At 35.5% G+C, this 27989-nt stretch overlaps 1 protein-coding gene across 1 annotated transcript in view; it reads left to right on the top strand.

The window, feature by feature from the left end:
- Nucleotides 1-27989, top strand: part of LOC104528488 (ankyrin repeat and sterile alpha motif domain-containing protein 1B) — a gene marked incomplete at both ends in the record, with an annotated part of 211366 nt that overhangs the window by 72173 nt on the left and 111204 nt on the right. Inside the window, one exon of the mRNA XM_029086091.1 lies at nt 7327-7492. Coding sequence (XP_028941924.1) covers nt 7327-7492 — 166 coding nt within the window. The remainder of the gene's footprint in view (nt 1-7326; nt 7493-27989) is intronic.

Raw genomic sequence — 27989 nt, forward strand, 5'->3', positions numbered from 1 at the left:
ACATTTTCTGGTCTAAACTTCTCAGTTTCCAATGAGTTATTTTATCTACTAGAGAAAATGTATGAAAATAATTTCATATGGGCCTTCCTTCATACAGGAAGTTACAGCTATGGAATGATATCTGAATACTTTGATAAAGATTAATTAGTTGTTTTATTATCGTGCTTAATAATGCATAATATTATATTCTTAATTTTTCATCTTGATTTTTTAAATTTACCAAACTTTGCCCCATATGTTGAGCTATCTGCTTTTTGTGTGTGTGTGTTTAAAATTTAGGCATTAGAGTATCAGCAGCTCTCAGAAGTATTGTTTCCATAGAGCTGAGTTTTCACATCTTTTTGTCTTTTTAATATAATAGCTTTTATTTTAAATAGGCATTTTCCTCTAGCTTGGTATTCAAACAAGGCTTTTTTGTTGTTGTTTAATGTTGTTCATGAAAACAGCGGAAAAAACGGGAGGATATTTAACCTGGAAATTACTTTCTAGTTTGTAATTGCATTTTGTTCAGCTAAGCTAAGAATCGTTTATTAAACCAGTTATTGTATTATGCTACATTGCAACACATGACCATTAGCATTTGCATAAACCAGACTATGTGGACTTGCAGTACATTCTTTGTCACACTGAATTATTTATTAGAGGAAGCATCTGCTCTTTTTCATGGCCTGAATGTTGAATGCATGGGAAAGCATGTAACATGACTACAACAATCTAACTTCATTTGAAATTCTGAACAACTGCCAGATAGAATTATGAAAACTCTGCATAAAATAGTGATGTGTTTCTGCTGCAGGGGTTAATACTGCATTTGTTATGCTGACAATTTACCCATGTTTTCAGACATTTATAGTTCAGGCTACATTAGCTAGTTTTGTATTGTAAAGCTTTGTAGGAACCTTTAACATCCAGGGACTGACATCTGTAGAGTTTTCATACAAAAGTTTACGTTCTAAACAAGATATGTGAAAATATGCATTTGAAAAGGAGAGGATAAACCTACATTCAGGGTGCTATGTAAATAATGCTCATTTTTCCTCAAACACAAAGTTTGAAAAAAGCAGATCTAACTCTTTGGAATGGTTTCTGAAAAATTGTTCATCATCTTTACATTTCTAATTTAGCATGTTTTTTAAAATTAACATTTTTCTCAGCTCTGTGGACGTCTTACTGAAACTTACTCACAAAGGCTGTTTCAGGTGCTGGAGTGAAAGAATTGTTTCTGATAACTTTGTGCATTATTCTTACAACAGCAAACCCACTGTTTCAGATGCTTGGTGAGAGTGTGAAAGAGAATACCATTTTAAAATCTGTATTACAAATACTTGGTACAGATTTGAGTACATCCTCCAGTGTCATTACCCTTAAATGACATTACTGGGATTTTCCAAATTCCGTAATATATCATGAAGTGAACCTTATTATCTGTTCTATGACAAATTACATATTCAGGTGTTTCTAGCTGTCATAACAATGAACATTTATCATAATTTGACTCATGAAAAATTATTCTAATTACACGATACTATAAAAATTACTTTGGTTAAATTATTAGAAATAGATAAAAAGTGTTTTTACTCGCCATAAAATTATGATAATATTCTTGCTTTCTTTTAATGGAGTGGCAGTCAAAACATATATTTCGCCATCTAATTGTGGTTTTGGGTTATGATAACATAGAAAATACTTTCAATTGGTTTTGCTCTGTACATTATTGTGACAAACTCGGACAACACTCAACTCCAGGTTTGGGCATTCTTCCTATCACCTTGCTGCATGTCAAAAAACTATCCTAATTATCTTCAGGTAATGGTCAGGACTTCTTTCTTACTTAAATTCTTGATTCCTCTCAGCAACTTTTAGTTACTTATCATGAATATTTCAATGTGAAATGTCCCAATCCAACAATATTATGCATCAGTCTGTTTACAAACATCAAGAAGTATGTTTGATGTGAACAGGTTTGTACTAGATATAAGGAAGACATTTTTTTTATGATAAGGGTGGTGAAACACTGGAACGAGTTGGCCAGAGAGATGGTAGACGCCTCATCCCTGTAAACATTCAAGGTCAGGTTCGATGGGGCTCTGAGCAACATGATCTAGTTGAAGATGTCCCTCCTTGTTGCAGGGAGGTGGACTAGATGGTCTTTAAAGGACCCTTCCAATCCAAGCCATTCTATGACATAAATGGGATAAATGCAATCATCACTGCTGACTCTCATGGTAATAATCAGCTTTGTGTTGATGGAACATTTAGGATCAATAACTCTCCAAAGTTTTATTAATAGAAGTATCATAATACTCTCCTAAAGCACAACTAGGCAGAATTTATCTCACTATGGTGGAAGAAGAGCTATTTGTATTTTTCATGCTGGTCCTCTGGCATGCAGCAGGCCAGGGGAGGAGATATGATGCCCTGGTGTATCTCAGGGAGTATGTCAGAATTCAATACCAGTTCTTCATTATCTATGTAAATGAAAAAAAAAATTCTAAAGATGGCAGATACAGTGCCTTCTTCCTTTCTATCTTTATGAGAATATTTCTCCTTTAAAGGTTGTTATTCAGAAGAAAGGAATGGGTATGTTACTTTCACTTCTTGTTCTCATATGTTTCCATATAATCAATAATTATAGCCATAAATTTTTCTTTAAAAGTCTGAATTATCTGGAAATATAATTTAAGAGCATTGAAACTGTCCCCTACTCATTCTCTTTCTTAAACCTCTCTCCTTAACTTATGCTTTCAAGTATAAATATGCACAGGGGTGTTCTTGATCCCTGTACTTTCTAGAAAAGTGACTTAAGGCTAAAATAAATATTTATTCTACCTTTGTGATTCTTATTAGGTGTCTTACATAAATTGTGAGGACAGTCAGTGTTTAATGACTAGGAAGTCATGTAGCAGAAAAGAGACTTAAGCAAATCCAGATCTAGTAAGTTTTCAAATAACAGGATATGGTGTGGCCTTCAACTGCAAATAGCCTAGACTCTGGGAGGCCAAGACAACTGTTGATAAATTTAGAATTTATAAGTTATAAATAAGTTAATACTTGTCTGGTGAGACAGCATATACCTACATGAATTATCACTGTGATGAATGAGATGTAACAGTACATCTTTAAAAAAAACATTTTTTCTGCTGTTGCTCATCTTCCAGTCATGTCTGACTGATGAGTTGTCCCATGTTCCAGGGAAGTAATAAAACTTCAACAGACCTGATTCCTATAGGAATGGAGATGGATGGTATGAAAAATTTTCAGTTAAATACAAATTCTGTCATCTTGGCAGGGTGTCAGTTCAGATTAGATACCTACTGAATCTCTATCATTTTATTCTTAGGTCATACAAACAATATTTGTGTATACTGCTTATGCCTCAGCTGTTGAGCATACATCATTCAGATTGATTCTAATAAGGAATGCAGGAGTAGCTGGAAGACAGAAGCAAGAGTAGTAAGAAGCTTAGCAGAAACAGAAAAAAAGACCTAACTCAACATCATGTAGTTTTGGAAGATTTACTCATGTTATGGAATATTGTTTCACACTTGTATATAACCACTTACAATTGTCATATAGATATTTAAGAAGAAAATTCATTCCCACTTATCAACAATCACTTCCTCCCCTCTTACCCACCTTTCTATGTTCTTGTCATGTTTAGGTTTCAGATTACATGTGAGAGATATTATGTCATCAAGCATATGCTTAGGAGAGACCCAACTGAGTGGAGGCCTCTGAGTAAGGGCCATGGTGTGCTCTTACTGATGTGTGCTCTGCAACTTAAATGTCATATTGCTGTTTTTTTCTACAAGGCAAAAATCTAGCTTATATTTTATCAGTATCGGCAACTGTTCTCTAATGCTTTCCCAGTGACTCACCCACTCTCACTCTTCTCTTTTTCTTTCTCTTCTATTGTGTATGTATTCTTATCCTTTCCACAGAAGTACTTATTTTATTATACTGGCAGCCCAGCACATTATTTTTATGAAGTTGTAATTTCAAATAAGAGCTAATTCTGACTTGATAGCAGCGGTCAGTTACATGTATCATCTTCAACTTTTTGGAATAGTTTACAGAAATTCAAGATTGAATAATCTCTAATTTAAAAAAATTAAACTTGGATTATTTTGATTTCATGACTAAAGATCATTCAACTATAATGGAAGAGTATTTCTTTAGAAGGTTTTATTATGCAGATGAAAATATCTAGGACATGTAGGATTACTGTAAGGTCACTGCTCATTGCAGTGGGTGAAGTGAGACAACAGAATTGATAGTATTTAGAAGAATGCTGAAAAACTTTTATCTTCAAAAAAAACCAGAATAACATTGCTTGATGCTTGAAAAATAATTTTATGTCATCTGCTGACATCTAACTTGTACTAGTTTAGAGCTTAAAAACTTCTAGAATATGCTTAGTACCTGCAAAATGGAGAATGCCTTGCAGCAACCAGAAAACTAAACTTTGCTTTACTCCAGCATTGCAGTTTGTCTTTTTTTGCTACATATGCACTTTGTAATTAAGGCTTACCATCTCCACTTAATCAGTTGATAGGATTCCAGACTTTTTAAAGTATTAACAATTCTTTTTTGACTCAATTTAAATAAGTTCTGTTTGGCATACTATTATCACATTTCCTTTATTAAGGAGAGATTTAGGAAGAATTTACTTGTCAGTAATTTACATTCCAACCATTTTTCTCAGTAAATCCATCATTTTTATTTATTCTTCTCTGACATTTATATTCTTGCAATGTTAATTACAGAATGTTGAATAACATTCAGAAAATCAAATTGAATGTTAAGAGCAATTAGGAAGAGAGTAGAGTACAAAAGAGGGAACATGATTATGTCAGTATGAATACTTGGTGAACCCTCATCTTGAATGCCATGTGAAAATCTGATCCCTGTCACATCACTGAAGACTGAGAGGGTGAGGGCTGACAGGGGTGGTGTGGTGGGTTGACCCTGGCTATCTAGCCAGATATCTACCAAAGATGCTCTATCACTCCCCCTCCTTCAGCTGGACTGGGGAGAGAAAATATAATGAAAGGCTTGTGCATCTAGATAAGGACAGAGAGAGATTGCTCACCAATTACCGTCACGAGCAAAACAGACTTGACTGGGGGAAAATAAATTTAATTTATTACCAGTCAAATCAGAGGAGGATAATGAGAAATAAAACCAAATCTTAAAAACATCACCCACCACCCCTCCCTTCTTCTCAGGCTTAAATTTCCTCCTGATTTCTACCTCGTTTCCCCCTGCAGCATGGGGGGATGTGGAACTGAGGTTGCAGTTATGGACTCCTCACACTCTTCCCCTGCACCAGTGTGGGGTCCCTCTCACGGGAGACAGTCCTCCATGAACTTCTCCAATGTGAGTCCTTCCCATGACTGACAGTTCTTCACAAACTGCTTTAGCATTGGTCCTTTCTATGGTGTGCAGTCCTTCAGGAACAGACTGCTCCAGCGTGGGTCCCTCATGGGATCACAAGTCCTGCCAGCATACCTGCTCCAGTGTGGACTCCTCTCTCCATGGGGCCACAGGTCCTGACAGGAACCTTCTCCAGCATCGGCTTCCCATGGGGTCACAGCCTCCTTCAGACATCCACCTGCTCTGGTGTGGGGTCCTCCACAGGCTACAGGTGGTCATCTACTCCACCAAGGACCTCCATGGGCTGCAGAGGGACAGCCTGCTTCACCTATGAAACCTGTGGTTTCAACTTATGCACGTGTATTCCAGTAATAAAACTGTGTGTTTGTAAACTTATTGATTTCAGTTTTACTCTTCTTCATATCCATGCGTCATTTTATGCAAATGTTATTTGCAGGATTATAAAAAAACCCCACACTTTTTTTTTTTTTACAGGTTGTGAGTTGCAGGAATAATTTTCTCAACTTCATTTAAGGAATGCTGTGGCTTAAATTCAAAAAGTTGTATTTGGAGCTGCAGTAAGCCCATTTACAAACTTTTCCAATTCTTAGCTATGTCTTTAGAGTCTGCTAGCTGGAACTGGTTATTATTAATATTCATCAGTAAATTGCTAATGCTGAGAGCTCATACTCTGACTAGACATAAAGAGGAAAGGGTAAAAAAGCTAGAGATGCAATCACATTCCTTTTAGGCATGTTTTTTTGACACTGACCACTAATCTTGTACTGTTTACTAGTACATACTCTTTTTTATTACAAATGCTTGTTAGAATTCTGATTATTTTATTTTGTATTATTTTTTTCCCTGTTAACTGTTTCCAGTATTCATTTTCAAGGTCTTTATTCAGTGATGGGTTAACCAAAGTGTGATTTAAAATTTGGTTCTACTTAGTCATCAAGTAGAACTTTGACAATACATGTTTTTCTTGTTGAAGAAATTGTTATTCCACATCCTGTTCTCTTTATCACATTCTTCAATCATTTCCTGAGTAGTGCTATGATAAGATCTAATTATCAGGGTGCTTTCTCGCCCTTTGTATTTTATATCATGTTTGATTTATGTGCAGTGCTTGACTTTCCCAGGCATCCATATGTCCAACATAAGAAAAATGTGGAAATACATCTTTGCCCATGCAATTGCTTTCTGCTGGGATTAAAAAAAAAAAAAAAAAAAATCTCAAATCAAGAAACTCTGGTGAAGCTGTCTGGTATCTTCTTATTCATGTTCTAAAGCAGACATAGTCTGTTTGATTTGACAGTTTAGTGTAGCAGCAAAACTTCTAATTCTTTCTTTCCCTCCCTCTACATTTGCAAAGGATGGGAATTCACTATTGACCTTGTATCACTGATAAGGAACCTTGTGCCATTATTGCTGTTTGCTCAAATATGGAACAGTAATCCATCTTCATTCATAACCTGGGATTCTGCCATCAAAATGCAGATGACATATTTTTAGCTTTCTTTTATATAATATCATCTTATAAAACCATCCCCCGAAGAGAAAATAATTGCAGTGGTTAATATAATTGTCACTTTCGTGATATATAATTTTAAAAAATAAATAAGAAACATAATTTAAAAAATTGAATAAGAGACATCTCCTGAATTAGGACCTGGCAAAGCAGGTATGACAAGACCAGTTATGTTAGATCTTTTGCTATATAGCAATAAAGATATTTGTCTTACTAAACAAGAACTGTATTACACAAATATTTAAAGAAACAAGAAATGTTATCTTCTAGCATGCAAGTAATCCTTCCAGTCTGTTACAATTTGGATTTCAGCAGATTACTGAATTTTGAAGCCTGCTAGCTGGAGTTGTTAAACCTGGTTCTTTTCCTGTATCATCTGAAATATATTTCTCATACCTACTTACATTTTTGCATTTCAGGAACCTTATTCAAAGAAGCGTGGTTATGCATTGGAAGCAATACCCTCTGTACCTCTGGATGCGGTTCCTTCAGAAAATGATAGCAGTCTTTGTGATTCGATAGATGTAGCAGTGACCAAAAAACCTTGTTCACTAGAGATAGCAAGAGTTCCATCCTCAAGACCAGGTAAATCACCAAATAATCCTTTACATAGTCTTTGGTGTAAGTGTAATGTTATAGAAGGTATAGAATTATATATAGAAGGTGTAGGTTTGTATTTTTAAGAACACAGTAGACTCTTTACTTAATACAGCATGATTATAGTCTTCCATTAGCTACTGTAAGAGCTTAATATCAGAATAAACATTAATATCAAAATACTGTAGAAGGGAAAACAAAGCAGAGGTTTAAATAATTTCCTAGCTAAATATAAGAAGATTGCAAAAAGCCAAATTAGAAATCGAATTTCTTTAAGACCAGCCTCTTGCAGTAATCTATTTACTAACTTGTTTCTGTTTTTTTAATGAGGTGCTTAGCAACAACATTATACAACTAATTCAAAATTTAAAGTACTTTGTATTTCCATGTTACATAAAGGAAGATCTGCTCTGTATTTGAAAATGAAACAGTGAATGAGAACTGGTAGAAATATTAAATGACAGTTTGGCAGACTGCTGTTTATGTTATACAGGTTTGAACAGCAATGAATTATGATGGTTAAAAAACCCAATAGAATTATGCTGAGTCAGGTGAATGATATTATCTGTGAGGACTCTGTTTACATTCTCCAAAATTTTATGCTCTCTTCTGTTACCGTTGTTTGAACTCTCCATTAGTCACTTGTTTGAACTCTCCATTATTATTTCAGAATAGAATAATTTCACTGTAAATAATTGGACTGAGAATCTGCTTTGACAAATGACAGTTTGCAGCAGCACAGACCTATTTGAAATAGGCAATTGACTTTTTGAATCTGGGCTGTCTTGATTATGAATCATGATTTGGGAAATATACAAGAATGACAGATGATTGTTGACTAACATCATGTTACCTATCTAGTCTCTGTAAGGGGAAGCACCTTCTTGATTTCACAGCTGAACTAGAATTGGGAGAGTGCCAGAGCTGTATCAGGCATAATATTTAAGGGCTAGATATCCAGGTACAGCTTTGGAGTCTGCAAGGTGAGGTGAAGTTGATCATAATTTGCACCTCTCCATAAAATTTTGGCTGAAGAAGACTTGAGGGAACCTGCATAATGAACGGTGATCTAAGAGGTGGCACAAAATAGGATAGCATTGTTATAGCATAAGTTGAGTAGAATGGACTAGAATCTGGCTTGAACATCAGCAGAACTACTTGTGTAACTTTGATTTTTTTTTTTTGGTTCTGATAATTTAAAAACTTAGCAGACTGTGCAGGACAATATTAGAGTAGTTGTTCGGTAAAGGAAGAAAATGCCAAATTATCCTTGTTTTCAGACTTCTACTTGATTAATCACCATAAACATACTTATTGCAGTGGGAAGATTGCCACACCCATACCACATAAATTGGCTGAGAGAGTTCAATATCTACCACCATAGCAATGGGACTCAACTACAAAGCTTTCTGTTGTAATTAGTATTTTAAAAAAAGATAAACTTTTTGCTAGTTAAAAAATGAGGCTTTGGAAATGTGCTGTCTGCTGAACATAGGCATTTTTCTGAAGCATAGTAAATCCATTAAGATCAGTATGAAAAACAGATCCTAAAAAGGACATTTTTAGGTCTTTATCTGGAAATATGTTTTGTTTATGGTTAAATATGGTGTATTAATTAGAGGCCCAGAGAATAACCAAGGAAGCTGTAGGACATTAATGAGGTAACCCATCATCTTCATAAGATCTAACAAGGTTAATGAGTTAACAATACCAATGTACTGTAATTCCTTCCGTCTTAGTTTTCCATATACTGCTATGATCTTTTCCTTGACATTTTATTGGTAAGAACATTTGGCTGTATAGATAAGCAGATTTCAAAATGTGATTTTGTTTTAAACTATAAATGCAATAGTTAACTGGCCTGGCTTCTAAGCCATATCTGTAATCATTTTGGCTGTCATCTTATACTGCAAATGGCTTGAATGAAATTAACCATGTCAGTTATAGTTATAAGATACTTAATACATGCATAATTGTATATGAATGTCAGCCTGCCACTTCAGTTAATACAGATTTATTGCTTGAATAAGTTATGTATAATTACAGAGATTATTCATTTAAAACATATCTAATTTGTATGCCTTTTTTCCTGAATTTTCCTGATTTTTTTATCACTGAGGCATGCTGACTTTGGAAATACCATTTCAAACTGCTGTACTATGTCATGTGTAGAGTTAATTTCAGAACATGAGACAGCACTTTGAACATGTATCTGTCAGTCTCCTTTCCCTAGATGGTAGGACACTCTGGTCAACTCTTTCCACTGTCCGGTGCATTACTACCTCTGAGCAGTAGAACTTCACTTGGTGATTGAAAATTCTCCTTTCCTATATTGAGAGGAAAGGTCATTCTGGCTGGCCCTTCAAGCTGAAGAGCTGCACGTTGTAACTATTATCTGCCCTGCCAGTAAACTCCTAACAGGTTGGGAATAGTCACCTTGCTAGTCATCATTTTCTGATCTACTGGGGATAATAACTGTATTTCTCCATGTTATTTTTAATTTCCTGAATCTTATTCTTGAACTGGTAGGTAATAGCTGAGGATGAGAACTCCATGCTCCAAATGGTAAAGGATTTGTAGATATAAGGGAGAAAAACTGAACAGAAAGGAAGTAAAAGTAGTCCTGAAGTTTGTTATTTCCATTTCTGAAATCCTATATTGTATGGGGCAAGAAATTACGTTTATATGGGAAAATGAATGGTTATGTTATTGGTTTACAGTGGCAGTTAAAATAGTTGCTTCTAATTAGGACTGATCTAAGAGTAAAAAAGGCTGCGTGTGTGTCTGAGTTCAGGTTAAGCTGCTGTTTGTTTCTGTGGTAGATTGATAGGACAAGGTTAGCGGAGTGTGTTAGCATCTCTGTCTCAGTACCTCTGCTTTTAAACTAATATTTAAGACTTGATAGGAATATTCTGAAATACAACACTCTTTGAGACAATTTTTTCTGCTAAATAAAATATAAATTTGGATTTAAGATTTAATAAATCAATCTCATGAAATTAATTTCATAAAATAATTGATTCGTGAATCAATCTTACTAATCTTTTAATTGGGCTGTTCCAGAACACTATCCTCCTTCCTTAAACTAGACATTTCTACTAGTTATTTTAATTTTTAGACTACCCTTCCATTAAAAAAAAAAAAAAAATCACATTACATATTTAACCTTGAAAAATAGCCATAAAGTTTTATTAGTCCATAAGGTATAAATTAGTATTGCCCTTTTGATCTTAAGAATGTAATTAAATTTTGTGAACTATAGCAACAAATCATCTTGGAAGAGGTGTGAAGTGTTAATAAATGACTGAAGCTCAAGACACTGGATAATTCTGATGCTAAAGCAGGCATTGTCAAGTATCTTCATGAAGTTAGTGTGTTTTTGATGAGTTATCTAGTGTCTAGAATACTGGTAGGAGAAGTTTAGATGCATGCTGCATTTGGACCTGTGCTATTGAAGACCCTTACAGACTTAACTTGCATCCTTGGTAGTTTAGATATTTTGTACCATATCCCATCCTTGCACCTCATAATGTCATAAAATTTATTTAGCAGAAATATTGAATGAAATCTGGGCTACATTACAGAAGACATGTTAATAAATGTATTTTTTTCATTGAAGTCTGTGTCCATACCAAATAGAGATCATATCTCTCAGTCTGCCTCTGTAGTTTCTACTGCAGAACTACTTGGGAGTGAGACCAAGCAGTGGCAGTCTACATGCTAAATTTTGAATAATAGTGACTGATAACCAGTACTACTTAAAATATTTTTAAGTCTCATTGAGTACTGTTAGGAATTTGAGAAGACTTTTCAAACTCTGTTTTTTGTGAATAATATAGTGAAAAAAGTCTTCCTTTTGGAAAGTTGTTCTGTACTTGCAGATTAATTAAGGTTTTGATACAGCATCTCAAAAACAGGGAGAGACATTGCTGTTCATAAACTGGATGAAAATCATCCTTGGATGAGGGAGTTCTAGTTCAAGAACCTATTTTTTCCAGTTATGTTATTTTACTGTGGCTGCTAGTCAAGGAGACCTTAGTGAGCCATCTTCAACTCTGGAAACAGCTCAGCTGTAGCAATGCTGAACTCAGTGTAGGCTGCAAAATCTAGCCGAGTAATAAGGTAAATACTTAGGGGCTTCACTTATGCTGAGCTCTCAGCCATCGCATGGTCAGCAATTCCCAAGTCAGCAATTTTAAAGATAGTTCTGGTACAACTGCTCTACCCAGTTACACCTAAGATATGGCTTCTGTCAAGGGGATAAAAAGGTCCTTAGATATGTGATGCCACTAGCCTATAGCAGAGAAACACAAGGCAAGGAGTTGAAACATAAAGGAAGAGATATCTTAGCAGCTATTCTAGTCATCTCCCCAGCTAAAAGATACTTAAATGCCAGTAACATGTAAAGAAGACCATGCAAGATAATAAATCTGTAATTAATTATACCTTTTTCTTATAGCCTTATAATCACAGCAGGGAAACTAACAAAAAGTACTTGTCACTGAATTATTATAACATATCAAACTGTCCCCAAGCTGGCCTATCTAATGAAACATTAGAATTTTTTTGCTTTCTCAGCATGGCATCCCTCTCCTGTCATTACAGTGAAAATGAACCTGAAAATTTGTAGCCAGTGTGTCAGCTCATATCTGCTTGCATTCTTGTAGAACTGTATAACACTGTGTCAGCAATTTCATACAGATATTGAGGAGACAGTTCTTTAGAAATCTGAACTGAAAAATAGCCTAACTGTGATAATGGTTTTATCAAAATTAAAATATGAATCTTCTACATAGTTTCCAAAATCATTAAACACTTGGGTAGTAAACAAAGTGCTATTTGTCAGGTTATCAGTTTCTGATTGACTTCAGGAACAAATCTTCACAGCACCTGTCCTGAATATTTGGACATTTCAATTCTCCAGATTGAGACTAAGGTAGCAAATGCATCTTTTCTTGTTTAATGAATTTATACCTTTGCTTTTGTGCAGTTATTTTCTAGCTGTAACAAACCAGTGCAAGGTAGCCACAAGAAGGAACCATCCCACTGATGGAAATACAAAATTCCCTGGATTGAAAGGACGTTTGAGAGTAGCCTTAGTCACCCATGCTTCATCATTATGAAACTGTAATTGATCTGAAGGATCATGCACTAACCTTTCTGAAGTACACTCACCCAAATTGCTTCAAACAGAAGGACTGCTAATAGAGCTGTATTTTATTTAAACATACTTTTAAGACCAGACAGAGCAGGATATAGTACACTTAAACACATGACCTACAGTCTAACTCCTCAGGATTAAATACTTCTAGTGATCAAGATCATCTTAGCTGTGTAGGGAGAATAACATAATAAAGGAGATAGTCTCTTATCAAGCAGAGTAACTGCAATATTTAACAGTTGGTCTAGAACCATCTGAAAATAACTAGAATCTATGAAATTTAGCCTAATCTGACACCAATGTTTCTAAAGCAACTGATTCTCCATGAAAGCTTTTGGTATTGTGTTGCTTATTCAAAATCATTGCTACCTACCTGCCATGAGTGCTGAATATCCTGTCTCAGGCCTGATGTGTCGGGAAGCAGCAAGGGCCAGCTGCTCCTTCAGGGGTGGGAAGGCAGGAGTGATGGAGGCTACCATGGGTGACAGGAAAGAGGCCTCACTAGTCAGGGTTCTCTCTGTAGGCAGACCTAGAGACCATGGCCAGGTTCAGCCAAGAGCCCAGATCATCAAGTAAGTTTGTGCTAATGAGGTAGATCTAAAGTCAAGCTAGAAAGTCAATATGCAGGTCAGGATTAGGTCCAGTGATGGCCAGGAGGGTTCATGATGACAAGACCAGGTTCAAGGTCAAGCTGAGAAATCAGCCTGTGAGTTGGGATTTGGATGCACAGGGCACAGGCACAAGCATAAGCACGAGACAGGCACTCATTCAGCCTAGCTCAGGCAGGAACTAAAGGCTCCAGGCTGAGCTGAAATGCTGTCTCCAGGAAGGAGGATGTGAATAGAGAACCTCAGAGGGCTGATCAGGGCCATTAAAGCTTATTGGTGCATCAGGGCCTGACATGATGTATAATATCATGAATGCTAATCAGTGTCCCTTATTCTTCTATCACTTAAGCAGACAATATCTCCAAAGAGTATAATTCATCTGTATGTTGAATGAGAAGTGAAAAGCCACTCAGAGCTTGTTAATAAGGAACACAGAGCATAGGTGTGTATCATAATGTGAGCCATACATCGGTTTGGTGGAGTAGATAACTAAAAAGAGAGGCTTGTGTTTTCATAACAACCTAATAGCTGAAGTCTTAGGCAGCAAGTGATTTCCCATCTAAGTAATTTTTTGCCTTAGAGAAATTCTCCCCTTACTAAGTAAAGTTTCCCAGTTCTCAGGGTGTTTTATACAGTCTAATCATCTCCCTTTACCTCTAGCATGGAAAAATATTCATAGGCCATGAGAATGAGTAAGAGTCTCACAATGATTTGACATCATGAGGATACTTCCCTTAAAGGGAAAAAACTTAGGTTCTATCCCTTGTGTAGTTCTTTTAATAAATCTCTCAAGACACATCCTAAAAATGGTTGGGATTTTGTACTTGTTACCTGAATAGAAGTCTATTTCAGAACCATTGATTTCTGTGCTAGTGATTAAGAAGCTTCTCATTTCTGACCTTGGTATATTCATGGCCCACTGAAGTAAAGACAGAGGAACCCTAACATATTGTCTTTGGCTAAGTCAGATCTATCCAGCAAATCTTCAAGAAGGAATTCTGGACATCCTCTGAATGATTCTCTTGTTGCCCTTATGCATGTCTATATGTACTGCCTTGTCATACTGGCTTGAGAACTCCAAAGGGTGGTAAAGTGTTGCATAGAGGTATTCTAAAGGTGTGAATCACAGTATGTTCAAGTTATTTTGTCTTATTTCTGTACTTATGAATCCATTTAAGGTATCGGCCTCTATAGAAATCTGGATTATATTATCTACATACTGTGCCCTAATACTCTTCCCTTTTTCTGTGTAAGAAGAGGAGAGTGAAGTTATAAGGATTATAAGAAGACCTGAAGTGGTTGAAGCAAAAACCAGATATATATTTTCAATATATTTCTATTTACTACATAATTTTATATATATTTATATTGACTATATTTAGTCCAGCTGAAATTTTGTTATGTTTTGGTTTGTTGTTTATTTACTAGCTTTTTAGTGAAATTCACATTAAAGTGAAGATTGAAAATTACCAAACAATTTTTAGCTGTATTTTTCAGTCAATAACTATTCCTAGTGAAATATAATGCCTAGCCTTAGTTACAAGACCTATGCATACTTTTTCTCTGCCTTTTGTCTTTCTTTAACCTGAGTCTGAGCCATATGGAGAGAACTGGCTACGGTACAGAATTTCTCAATTTACTTGTTTTAACAGCTTAATTTATAAAGATATAAGAATCACATTCAGAGCTTCACGATACAAATCTTTGCAAGAACACAGTGTATTGGAAACCAAACTAATCTTCTCCTGACTGAGTTTCAGTGATGACACATTTCGTATTTGTCATTCTTACTGCCACAGTATAGAGTGCACAGTTCTTTTCAGAAGCAATTTTGTCTAATGCACTAGCATATGTTTGCAGTTTGGATTTTTTAATTTCATGTGACATTTTAATAAAGGTTAAGGGAGTGCTGATGGAAGAATAAAATATACAGTAGTTCCTCTATCATGCATTTTTCTATTTTTTCTTCAATACAGCTAGTACTTGTTTTAAGCACCTTTCAAAAATGTAAAAGAAAATATTTCTGAAAATTATGCCTGGAGACTGTTTGCTGATACATTTTTTCCTATAATATAAATCATAAATGTATATTTTCTTTTCTATTTTTAAGTATTTTCTGGCATTTTATAGTTCTTTCTGGTTTTCTGAAGTACAAATCCCCCAAATATGGGCAGCTTGGGAGTTCTGTTTTATCATAACAATATTTTTGTATCTATTTTCTGTTTTTCTGATGTTATTATCATAGTTCTTGGAATACAATTATGATGCTTTATATTAGCTTTTTAGTACTGTATCTCTTAGAGGAGCACAGTTCACCTGTTTCTGGTCTCATGTTGATTACTATTTTGTTGGCAGGTGTTATTAATGTACTCATTTTGACTAGCAGGTCTTCAAGTGATCTGAGTCTTGGAGCCTAGTGTATATTCCTACACTCATTGGTGTTAGAGCATGTTTTGACATTGATTTCATTTGGGTTAGATTTTCACCTTATATATCTTCCAAAGGAAGGGTCTTTATTAAAATTAGGAATTGGTCAATTAGGTCCTGATATTAGATCAGGAAAAATGTGTGTCTTGTAGTATAATATGTAAAATGAGATACTGTCTGTGAGAATATTTCCCTTTTTTTCTCATTTTGTCCTTAAGGTATTATAGTATATAATATATTATAATATAATATATTAGAATATTTCCTTAAGGTATTATAATATACTATATATTATTATATATATATATATATAAGATATTATCCTTAAGGTATTATAATACTGTTGTAGTTGGAATTGTCTGTAGATGGGTCAGTGCTGTGTGCATCTCTGATTTTTGCCCATGTAGCTGCCTCCCTAAAATCACATGCTGATATCATGTGAAAACTATGACCCATTTCAATCATCTTTGATTAGGTTTCAGGAAGTCAGTGCGACAGTCTGAAAATTTTTTCTACAGTGAAATTAATTTGGAGGTAGTTCAAGGAAGCCAGGTTTCTGATATCACTTAAGAAACAGATCCAGGTGATCCATGTACGCTTTATGCATACAGATCCTGTTCCACATTCATTCTTGGTATGGCTGTAGCCTGCTGCCAATAGAGTTATACCAACAGTGTGTGTATCTCCTATCTAACATTTAAAGAAGAAAACATACCCACTCTTTATTGTTTCAATTTCTCATACAATGTGAGAATCAGCTTTCTTGACTTTTCTTAAGATACAAAGGGAGATGAAAAATAAAATTTAACTCTTGTGGTACAAAATAAGCACCATTTTCATTAGGATATGACTTGAATTATAAATGTATTAAGAGAACAAATGAGTAAATGAGAGAAGCTGAATGAGAAAAGATTTCAATAATAGTTCATCCACAGCCTGCTTCCACTCTAAGCAGTCCTGGGTAGCATGAGCTAGAGCTATAGGTTCCTCTAACACAGCTGTTCCCTTAGTTATTCTATATTTTAAAGAGCAAAATTTTGTATTTGGACAAACTTCTGTTGTAATGAAATTCTCATAATTAACAGCAAGAAGAAAATTTAAATCCTCCAATTTTGCCATCACTTGAGTGGCAGACTAACTGCAAAGGACTATGTTAAAAATTGATTCTTTACTGGGTTGGGAGTAAAAGAAGTCCTGCTTTTTTGTTTCACTTCACTTCACTTCTTGCTTTTTGACAAAAGCAGAATTTACCCAGCAAAGGAAAAATATCGCTTCAGTGTCACAAACCGAGAAGCAGGCGGTGGAAGCATTCAGTGATTGCTGTTTCTTGTGTCATACTTTCTTCACTGATTCAGTTAACTGACAGCTTTCAGAATCCCATCAAAGAGCATTAAGAGAAATGAGATTTATATAGGCTTTTTGACCCTCCTCCCACCCTCTGTGGCATTTGCAGGATAAAGATGAGTAAAACTGTTACCTTTTTTTCTTCATTTAGGTAGTCTGGAAAGAGAAAGCAAGTGATATTTATATAGTGCATAATTCTCAACTATTCATTATTCACTTTTTAGAATTACCTCAGTTGCAAAAATAGACCACTTGAATAAATTTTAATAAGGCAAATATTATATTAAACCCCATGGATTACAGAAGTTAATGTCAAGTTAACTCTATTTGCTTGTATTGAACAATCATAATTTTATTTAAAAAAAGTTAACTAATAAGATCCAGTTTCTCTGAAGTGATGCTAATTTGCATGACCTATGCCCATTTCATTTATTGTTAATGGTGATCCATATCAGCTATTCCAGTACTCCTGATGTCAGGCTGAAAACTTGTAACTACTAAGGTTACTCCATTAGCTTTTAGTCTTCTCAAATCTTATCAATATTACAAGTGCTATTAAGAAACAGCACCATTTGTTGAGAACTTCTTGACAGATCTTTTTAAACTCTAGGATACAAATTAGATAGATCTGTTGACTAAAAAATTCTAGTTTTAGTAACTCTGATGTAACTTTTCCTTTGGGTGTTTTCATATGGATATATTTTCATTTAAGTTTCTGTTTGATATTTAGAGAAAATAGAATCATAGAATCATAAAATGGTTAGGATTGGAAGGGACCTTAAAGATCATCTAGTTCCAACCCCCCTGCCATCAGCAGGGACACCTTCCACTAGACCCGGTTGCTCAAAGCCTCATCCAGCCCGACCTTAAACCCTTCCAGGCGGGGGGCATCCACAACTTCCTTGGGCAACCTGTTCCAGTGTCTGACCACCCTCACAGTGAAGAACTTCTTCCTAATATCTAATCTAAACCTACTCTCTTTCAGCTTAAACCCATTTCCCCTTGTCTTGTCATTAGTTGCCCTTATGAAAAGTCCTTCCCCAGCTTTCTTGTAGGCCCCCTTCAGGTATTGGAAGGCAGCTATAAGATCTCCCCGGAGCCTTCTCTTCTCCAGGCTGAACAGCCCCAACTGTCTCAGCCTGTCCTCATAGGAGAGGTGCTGAAATAGTTCACATCTCTCTTGTTTTATAATAGTATTTCTCCTAACAGATTTCCAGAGTAACATGTCATAGTTTGGTTTGTTCCATTGTCCATTTCCCCCACTCCTCTATGTCCTTGATGCAGTAGAGGTCTTGTGGAGAAACAACATTATAATCATAATTAAAGACTTCTTCAGATCGCATATGCACAGGATGCTGAATTGAGGTTGCACAAGCCACGTCAATTCTTACATATTGCAGCTCTAATGTACTTTCCTTTACAACCTTATCATCCCTCTAAGAGGTTTTTAGTATATAATTAAGATAATTGCTCCCTCTCATATGCTCCTCTGGATAACATCTCTGATAACATCCTTAACAATGAAATGTTATTCTTAAAATACTCTGCCATTTCTGAAGTTAAATCACATGGGAATGACTGATACCATGTGACCAGTTCATTATCAAAATGTGTGTAGGTCTCCACCCATCCAATATGTTCCAGTAAATATGTTTATATTCTTAAAGTAATTCTACTTTCCAAAGGACTAGCTTGCATTTTCTCTGCAAAGTGAGAGAAAAAGGCTGCTGCTTGACATGTTAAGCATTTTCTGATGATTCATTACTTGTCATTATTATTCATTAAAGTACAGTTAAGGAAAATTAGCTTTCACAGGAGTTTTGGGCAATTTTTGCAAATGAGTGCTCATCAAAGTGCATGCATGCTGACCAATACTCAGTTTCATCCATCCCGGTGTGATTACCATCTAGAATGATCTCATTATACACTTGACTCTGTGCTGTCAGACAAAACCTCTTTTTGAAATCAAGACAGTAATTCAAAGGAACATAATTACTTTAAGGTATTTTGCATTTTAAAGCCCAAATGTAAATATTATTTAGGAAGATTTGAGTTTTTATTTGTTAAATTACTATTAGTTGAAGCATCCTTTACAAGTACTTTTGAGTTAGGGGTGAAATATACATAGAACATATACAACATATTCCATTCTAGAAAGTGATCCTACACTTCAAAATGCTCCTGAAATTGTTTTATAAGTGAGCAGATGTAAGTGATAGTACCTTTTATAAGCAGCAATAATTTAATAGTCATATGAAGAACAATATTGCTATAAAACCCATAAAATTGCTAATGTTAGTGGTAATAGTAAAACTTCATCTTACCATTAATTTGTTTACACTTTACATTTTACACATCTGGTATATTCTAGAGGAATATAAGCTGGTGTAATGGATATAGTGCTGCATGGAGATCTTCAGTAGGTATTTAGCTAATATGTCTCCTGGTGCACCTGTGAATTTTCTGCAAACCTTAAACTGAATTTTCTACAAAGTTTTTTGGGTTGAATGTTACTCCATATTAGAAATTGGGTGGACCAAGTTGTCTTGACTTCATACTTTTTATTTTATTATACTCAAGACTTTGCATATTGTACTGTTTTGCATTAAGGTGAAACTGAATCCTAAAATTTGAAGAGTTGGTGCTTCAACTTCACTTGGCTTATGTCTATAATGCAATAACATTTAAGTACTATTAAAAAAGCTAAAACAATTTTAGAAACACTGTAGATGTAAGAGGAAATATAATACAGATAAGTCTTGAATCACAAAAAAATTCAGCTATCTTTTGTGGAAGATGAACTTCACTATTTGTTCTCTTAATTTCAGATGATAAAGCTGCTCAACTTTTGAATGGTTAATCATTAGACACTGCAGTATATCTTAGGATCATCTAGACATGCTCAGCTGTTGCAGAAAGTTATGACATTAACAATGTTCCTGACTGATCTGCTCCTTGTGGTTTTTTTCAAGCTTTTTTGGTATTTTATGTTAAAGGATGCAAGTTTAATACAGTTTATTAGGGAATGTTTTGTGACTTGCTTTAGATGGTGGATAGATGTGCAGTATACAGGTGCCTTGTAGCACAGTTATTATGTGATTAACTTCAATTTAGGTATTAGATTTGATGACTTGGGCAATCCCTTATATTTCTATGTCCTATATCAGGGCACTTATCTGGGATGTGGGGGGGTCAGGCTGAGAACCCTAAGTACCAGGCTATAATGTGAGTGACACTATCTGTACCATAGGATGTGAGAATGCTATTCAGTGCTGGGCCCATGTTTCACATGATGTCTACATCTCAGCTCCAAGATACAGCTCCGATGTCAGACCAAGATACATGAACTCAATCCTTACCCCACTCTGTCATAATAGAGTTGAGCTCCAGCAGGATTCATTAACTGAATGATCAAAAGATCAGCTTTGTGGGACACCTGCCCTGCAGTCTTTGTTGGTTTTTTTTTGTTGTTGTTTTTTTTTTTTTTTTTTAATTATTTTTTTCCTATTAGTCTTGCAAACACACACCAGGACTTCCATCCTGCTCCGAGAACTATTTCTGATGAAAACATCCTGAAAAATCATTGAATCATAGAATCTCTTGGTTGGAAAAGACCTTTGAGATTGAGTCCAACCATACCTACCCACTACTAAACCATATCTCTGAGCACTCCATCTACCCATCTTTTAAATACCTCCAGGGATGGTGACTCAACCACCTCCCTAGACAGCCCATTCCAGTGCCTGAGAACCTTTTCAGCGAAGAAATTTTTCCTGATATCCAATCTGTACCTCCCCTGGCACAACTTAAGGCCATTGCCTCTTGTTCTATCACTAGTTATCTGGGAGAAAAGACACATACTCGCCTCGATACTACCTCCTTTCAGGTAGTTGTAGACAGTGATAAGGTCTCCCCTCAGCCTCCTCTTCTCTAGGCTATTTCCCCAAGAAAATCAGTTTAGATTAATCAGTTTTTATATGGTGAAAATAATTTGTCAAAAGATTCATGACCAGCTATACATTGCTTTCATACATTGGTTTGATGGCTCTGTTAATAGATATTGAGGTCTCTGGATCATACCTCTGCTTGCTCCCCACTCCCTCCTTTCTGTAATTCCTTCTCTGTAAGAATCATCTACTGCCACACAGTTACTTGCTTTTTCAAATTTTTTTCGTGACTGCATCAAAAAAGGCTTGTGATTTTAGCTTATATCATACAATCAACTGAATATGCATACTAGTAATTTTATTTAAGCATTGTCATGAATCAGATCTGAAATACTATCTTTTAGGATAAAAAAAATATCATACATATTAGTGGTTGGATGGGATCAGCTACTTTGTTTCTGCCCCACTTCTTGTCTGAATATACTGATTTGGCTCTATGTCAAACAAATGGCCAAAGCTGCATGGTCTAGAAATTGATTTATTTGTTTGCTATCAATAGCATTTACAAATAGCATGCTTTTCAATATATTTAAAGTTTTGTGCTATTTTTATCCTTCCTTTATATAGTTAACTGCAGCTCTCAAAAATTCCAAGGATCTATCCAAACTCCATATCTTCAGTCTCTATACAAAATATAGTAGGATGCATTAGTGGGAACACGTAATAGTAAGAATTTTAAGAAATCTGCAAAGGTAGCTTGTGGATCTTAAACTATCTAAAACCTAAATAAGAAGAGAAAACTACTGGGGCAAGGCACACACTGTGAGAGTAACTAAATGAAATATGCTGAATATATAGAAGATTCTAAACACTCAGAAGTTAATCCTGCTTTGTTAGTCAGAAAGCAAGTTTAATAATATGTAAATATATAATACTGTTATAGAATTTCATCTGAATTGCAGCAGATAGAAAATAAATTAATGCAGGACTATATTAATCAAAAAGGTAGAATTTGAGTATTTTTCAGAAGGAAATGCTAAGGATGAATAAAATTATATAAAAGTAATATATGGCAAAATAGTTTTGGGGTTTTATAAAAAAGATAATTTGGAAATTAAAAAAATACAATCAAGAGTTGTTTGTTTTTTTGATTTTTTTTCTTAGTTGCTAATGCTGTAGTGCCACAAGTTAGCTGTTAATTGTTGGAAACTGGATTGTATTATTCCAAAATTATCCACAGTATTTCCTTTTTCTTCCTCAAATGATTTGGACATTATGAGGGCAACACTGGACTAGATAGCTGGTCCACGCTGGTGCAGTTGGTTCCATATTTCTTTCAAAATTAACACCAGAGACTTTTAAGATTCCTTTAATTCTGACTGTGTATTAGAAGGGCACACTATCTGCTGGACAAGTTCTTTATGCTTAATGAGTATACTGTTACACTGTATACAAGACACAGTTGTACTTTGGAAAAAATACTTTTTTCCATGTAAATATATATTGCATACAAAAATGTAAATTTTCTGAGTGACAGCTGAGCTCTCTGAAGTTGCTCAAAAGTTTAGCTATGTTTAATAAGAATAACTGGATATTGAGTCATTTTAAAACCTCATTTATAGTTCTCTGCTTTTAAAATGTTTTGGTTAGCTTTTTGACTTCAGTGTTCTGACAAAGAGCTTTATTAACTAATTGATACTTCAGAGGAACTGAAGCTAATGAAAATAGTTTTGTCCATAAATTTAATTGCAACTAAAGATAGATGCATATTGCAAGGCTTATCTTCAAGGCTGCTTAAATTATTTAACTGAACTTGATCCTCAGGGAGTATGGTGTCGCGGCGAGGGAAGACTCGGACACTCAATGTGAGCAATCAGCAAGCTTCGATTTATTGATTAGCGTTCAGCATACTTATACAGTTCTTAATAAGATCATACATATTCTGTAATCTAACTAATTTATTGGTCGCTATCCTAACTGTCAACCCCTCCCCTAGTTCCTCATTCTTGGTTACTTACTCCCTTATTTCTCATGCCTTAGCTGACCGTAAGCATCCTGTTATCGTATAACAGCTGCAATCAAGGACAGCGTGTCCTTACCACCCCAGCACTTCAGACGAGCAGAGTCCGATGTTTCCCAAGATCCTGATCAGCCATCTACAGTATGTCTATGTGACCCTTGTCAGCTAACCAATCCTCCACAGTATGGCTATCATCAGTATTATTTAAATGGTTCATGAACACTTGCTCTTGTCATCTTTTGTGGTTTATACTCTGAGATAATTTGAAAATGTAGCCTAATCGCATGTTGCATTTGCAATAGTAGAATACTTTCTCTGCACAGCAGTTTGGTTATTCTCCTTGGACTTTAGGAGAAGCCTTATGAAATACTAAGGCATGCATATGATAGGATTCAGTAGCCTCTCTGATGAGTTAAATTTAAAAATAAGCACAAAGACCTCCCAATATGTATCATTCTGTTTTGGAGAATGTTTTGTTTTACAAGGCTACTAGGCATTCCAGTTTTTAGTCAATGACTGAAATAAACCAAAATATTTTGGCACCTTTAACTACGCCCTATGCCTTTCCTTGAACTTCTAGAAACATGATGACTACATGCTGAGAAAAGGCAAATGTAGAAATCTATGAAATATCTGTAATAGACAAGTTCAGTCATTTCAGTACAAACCTTTTAAACATGAAAAAGCCAACAAAAAGCCCTTTTTTAATAAAAAAAAAGTATGACAACTGCATAGCATTGTTTTTGAATGCTCAATTAGACATCAACAGCTTGCAGAGGCAATCTCAAAAGGTTACTCAGGAAATGGTGGAAATCACCCATCATCTCTCATTAGTACTTAATGAGAGATGTTTTTCCAGACAGTTGCCTGGTATTACAAGGGTTATGCAAGCTTGAAGCAGTTCCAAAGTCTATTTGTGCAGGTGGGTGATTAGAGGAAATACAAAGTTGTTAATAGTCATACCCAACTCTCATGGATGATGCAGAAACAACTAAGCAGACCCCCTGCTGCCGCTGGAATGTTCTTCACTGGTAATTAATTCCAAACACAATCTTGAAATAACTGCGGCATCCAAGATTGGGCCAGTTATAACTTCAAGTGCTTTCAAGAGGACAGTTGCAGATATATATTTACAATCCTACTCAGAAAAATGGTTATTCAGGTTTAAGTGTGTGGAAAACAAAAAAGAGCAAATTAAAACAGTTTACTCCAACTGTTCTCCCTATGCATCCAGTGTACCTACCTACTGATTCCATTATTCAGTATTCCATCTGCTCTTTTGAAATGTCTCTTGTAACGTTTTTTCCTTGAAGACCTGAAATACATGATTGTCCTTACCTGATTTATGCCATGGTCAATAGTTATGTAGGAAAGAAGATTTGCTTTGAGGATTTAGTCAAGTTAGAACAATTTTAAAGCTGAATCCTACACTATGGCAAATTGCCTAGTCCCTGAATTGAGGCTTCTGTATAGCATGAATATTTTTGTTATCTGCCTGACAAAATAGCAATTTTCTTTTTTTTTCTTTCTTTTTTTTTTTTTTTTTTTTTTTTTTTTTTTTTGTTTTTTTTTTTATCTCTATGAACTGCAGCCTGGCTTAATTTTGTCTGTGCAATTGCTGTGAATCGTTGCAATGGATCCACCACTTCCAGGAGTTTTTATCACACGTGCTATCCAAGAAATCTTATACATGGCCACTCTGTATTAAATCAGGTCAATTACTACTATTTCGTGATCTACTCTACTTCTGCTTAGTTTTGAGTTTTTCTTAGTTTCTTCCTTCTTGTTGGCTTGTTCTCCTGCCTTGTAAACTTACTGCTGGTGGAATCCAGCAGCCTGGATTAACCCACATTGAATGAACTGAATCTAAGTAATGCTGACTCCGTACAAAATGTTCAGCTATATTAAGACTTGCACTGAAATCTGTCCATAGGTGTGTTTTAGTGTAATGGTGTGATTGTCCTTGCTCTGCCTTAGAAAGGTTAATTGAGTTTTAATGAATCCTCTATAAGCTTTGGGAAGATCACTGTGCTGAACATTCCTTACCACATGGAATAGGATTCCTAGAACAGGCTGCCCAGGGAAGTGGTGTCACCATCCCTGGAGGTGTTCAAAAAATGTGTAAACACAGCACTTCAGGACATGGTTTAGTGGGCATGGTGGTTTTGAGTTGATGGTTGGACCTGATGATCTTGGAGATCTTTTCTAACCTTAATGATTTTATGATTCTATTCTCTGTGGGCCTGGGTCTCTCCCTTTTAGGTAAAGCTCAGCAACAGTAGGAAGGATTCAGTGAGGCATAATCTGGACAAGTTTCTTGGTCTTCTCCTCGGCATGAGGATATCAGCATATCCCTGATAAAACTGCCATACCTTTGATTATCCGTGGGATCAGAAAATATTCATCTATCTGTCACTTCAGTGTGGCTCTAAGTGACGAGTCTTCTTTCGTTCCAGTTATGAAGCTTTTTAAAGGACTAGTCCTTATGGTACCATCCATGATGGGACCTACATTAACCTGTTCAGTTCTCGGCCAGTCAATTAAACTAGCCCTTCTGGTGGCTCCTACCTCTGCAAGAAGACATATGTAAGTTCAGCTACTGGTGACTGATCGTCCAGAAATAGTACTATTTCCAGATTGACTCCTTTTGTACTCTTCCAGGATTTCTATTGTGGTTATGGTTGAGTTCTGTCTGAGACAGAAGATTGGCATTCCCATGTTCTTTTCCGAGCTTTGTGCCTCCATATAACACACTTGATATTAAGAGGACGTATAACACATGCAGACAAAGGCATTCCAGCATTTTTTTCTAAAGACAGATCCCAAACCATAGAAATTACCAGACTGGATAAGTGCTTCTCTAGTAGTTTTATAATAGTCTAGCAAATTGAGTCTGCTATAACTGATCAAACTTAGGTTTGTCTTGATACCACACTAAAAAGCATTTTGATCCCAGACTACACACCAAGGCATCTGGAGTTACTCACATTTTCGCATTATCCTGATGCTGGGATGTCCAAAACAGATGCAGGATTTTGCCCTACCATCAAGGAGTTTGAAACATTGCATGAAATTTTCCACACTGAGTAGAGCTTGAGGAATAGAAGTTATTTACTAGTAATAGGGTACCTTTGAAGCTGTTGTCTATATATGTATGTGGGTGTATCTATATATATTTATGCATAAGTATATATGTGCACGTTCATTTTCCGCCCTTCTTTTTCTTTCTTCCAGAGTTGCAGTGTACAAATCTATCCACGCCCTGGAGTTATAGTATAAAGCTCTACAAGGTCATAATGATTAGACTTTGTGCTTTAAGTATTTTGTTCGTGTCTAGTATTATATTTTCATAGGTTTTGAATTTAGTATATATATTTATAAACACCATTAGATGTGTAATATATAATCTAGTTCTAGATTATTACTGGTCCATGCCTCTGAAGCTAAATACGTATTTCTTCCGTTCTTAGAGAAAATTGTAAATCTGAGCATATAGTATTTAAGTGACTCCAAACATAATTGGAATGTGGAAATAAAATATGCTGAGTATACATTTGCATTTTGCCTCAGAGCACTGGATGTGAATTTGTAATAAATCATTGTTCCCAGTTACTATTCATTGCTTCAGTCACAGGCTGGTTTTGGAGCACATAAACCAGACTCCTTTTTGATCTGAAGCTCCATTTCAGGTGGGCACCAAAAGTGTAGGGTCCTTCTAGAAGCTGAGGTACATGTATGATGGGGTGTTTGGTAGAATAAATAAGATGCTGTATAATCCTAAAAATTCAAACCCACATATATTCTAAATGGAGTGTCATGAGGATCAACTGCTTTGATCTGCTAATCTATTCCCATTACACTAAATTGTAGAAATAACCAATGTAATAGCTAATACAGACATAATTATAGATTTTGAAAATGATGCTAGCATGTTTCTGTAATGAAAGGGGAAAATAGATTAACTATGTGTTCCATTGTGAAGATTTATTTCTAAGGTGAAATCTAATTATATCTACTTCTGGAATATGACTTTGGCTTTCAGCTTTTGATATTTTGCTTGCTGAGATGTGGTGGGAAGTGTTCTGGCTGGTATACTTGGTATCTGCCCAATAGTTAATATTATGACATTATATACATATAGTGCCTTTTCTTTGAGTACATTATGAGAAAAATTGTCTATTAGAAGAGTTCCAGTGAGCAGTCTGCCCTCATAGTACATGGATAACAGAATGAAAATTTTCATGAAACCCCTGTTGAACTGTGGTGATATGGTCTATTACTGCCCATAAGGGTATTTTTCTCTGCAGCATCACTTATGAAAGAAGACAATCATCTACTGACTACTGATGTCACACAGCACAGTAAAAGGCAAAGTCCCCAGTGCATGACTTCTTCAATAGTTCCAGTTAAAGAGTTAACATTTTTATGTTTTTGTCCAACATCTTAGTAGAAGATAACAGTAAAAGAACACCATAGTTTGCTGTTACACTATATTAAAATAAGACAATATTCACTTTCATTTTGCTCTCTCCAGATTCAAATCTGAGTGATCCTTTAAAGTGTAAAGCAGTCATCATACCCATGAATAGGAGCTCTTAGCACTCCCCTCTTTTGACCTCCTGTTATCCTGCACACTTAATAAAAAAATCACTGTAATTTTTTTACAATGACAATAGGTGTAAATTAAGTATCATTTTCACAAAGACCTTTTGGAACAATGGCTACAGTTTTTAAGAGTGTGAGCTGGGATTCATTCCTCATAATCTGAGGACACTGATTCATTTGCCGATGCACAGCTGTCTATTGACATTTGAAATGCTTTTGGGTGTCCCAAGCTAATGCTTTAGAAGGACAGTGAAATTCCACAGTTCCTTCAAGCCTCTTGCGGATAGCTTGAATTTTCTTGGAACACTGAGATGGCGTTAGTTAGCAATGCTTTGTCAGTTGAATCTTGCCTTATTTGTCTGCAATAGAAGTGTTGGAGTTAACTACCTAGACTTTGTTTAAAGCTAATGTATATCTTAGTATAATCAATGAG

The sequence above is a fragment of the Antrostomus carolinensis genome, unplaced genomic scaffold, assembly GCF_000700745.2.
Source record: "Antrostomus carolinensis isolate BGI_N321 unplaced genomic scaffold, ASM70074v2 scaffold2437, whole genome shotgun sequence".
Lineage (NCBI taxonomy): Eukaryota > Metazoa > Chordata > Aves > Caprimulgiformes > Caprimulgidae > Antrostomus > Antrostomus carolinensis.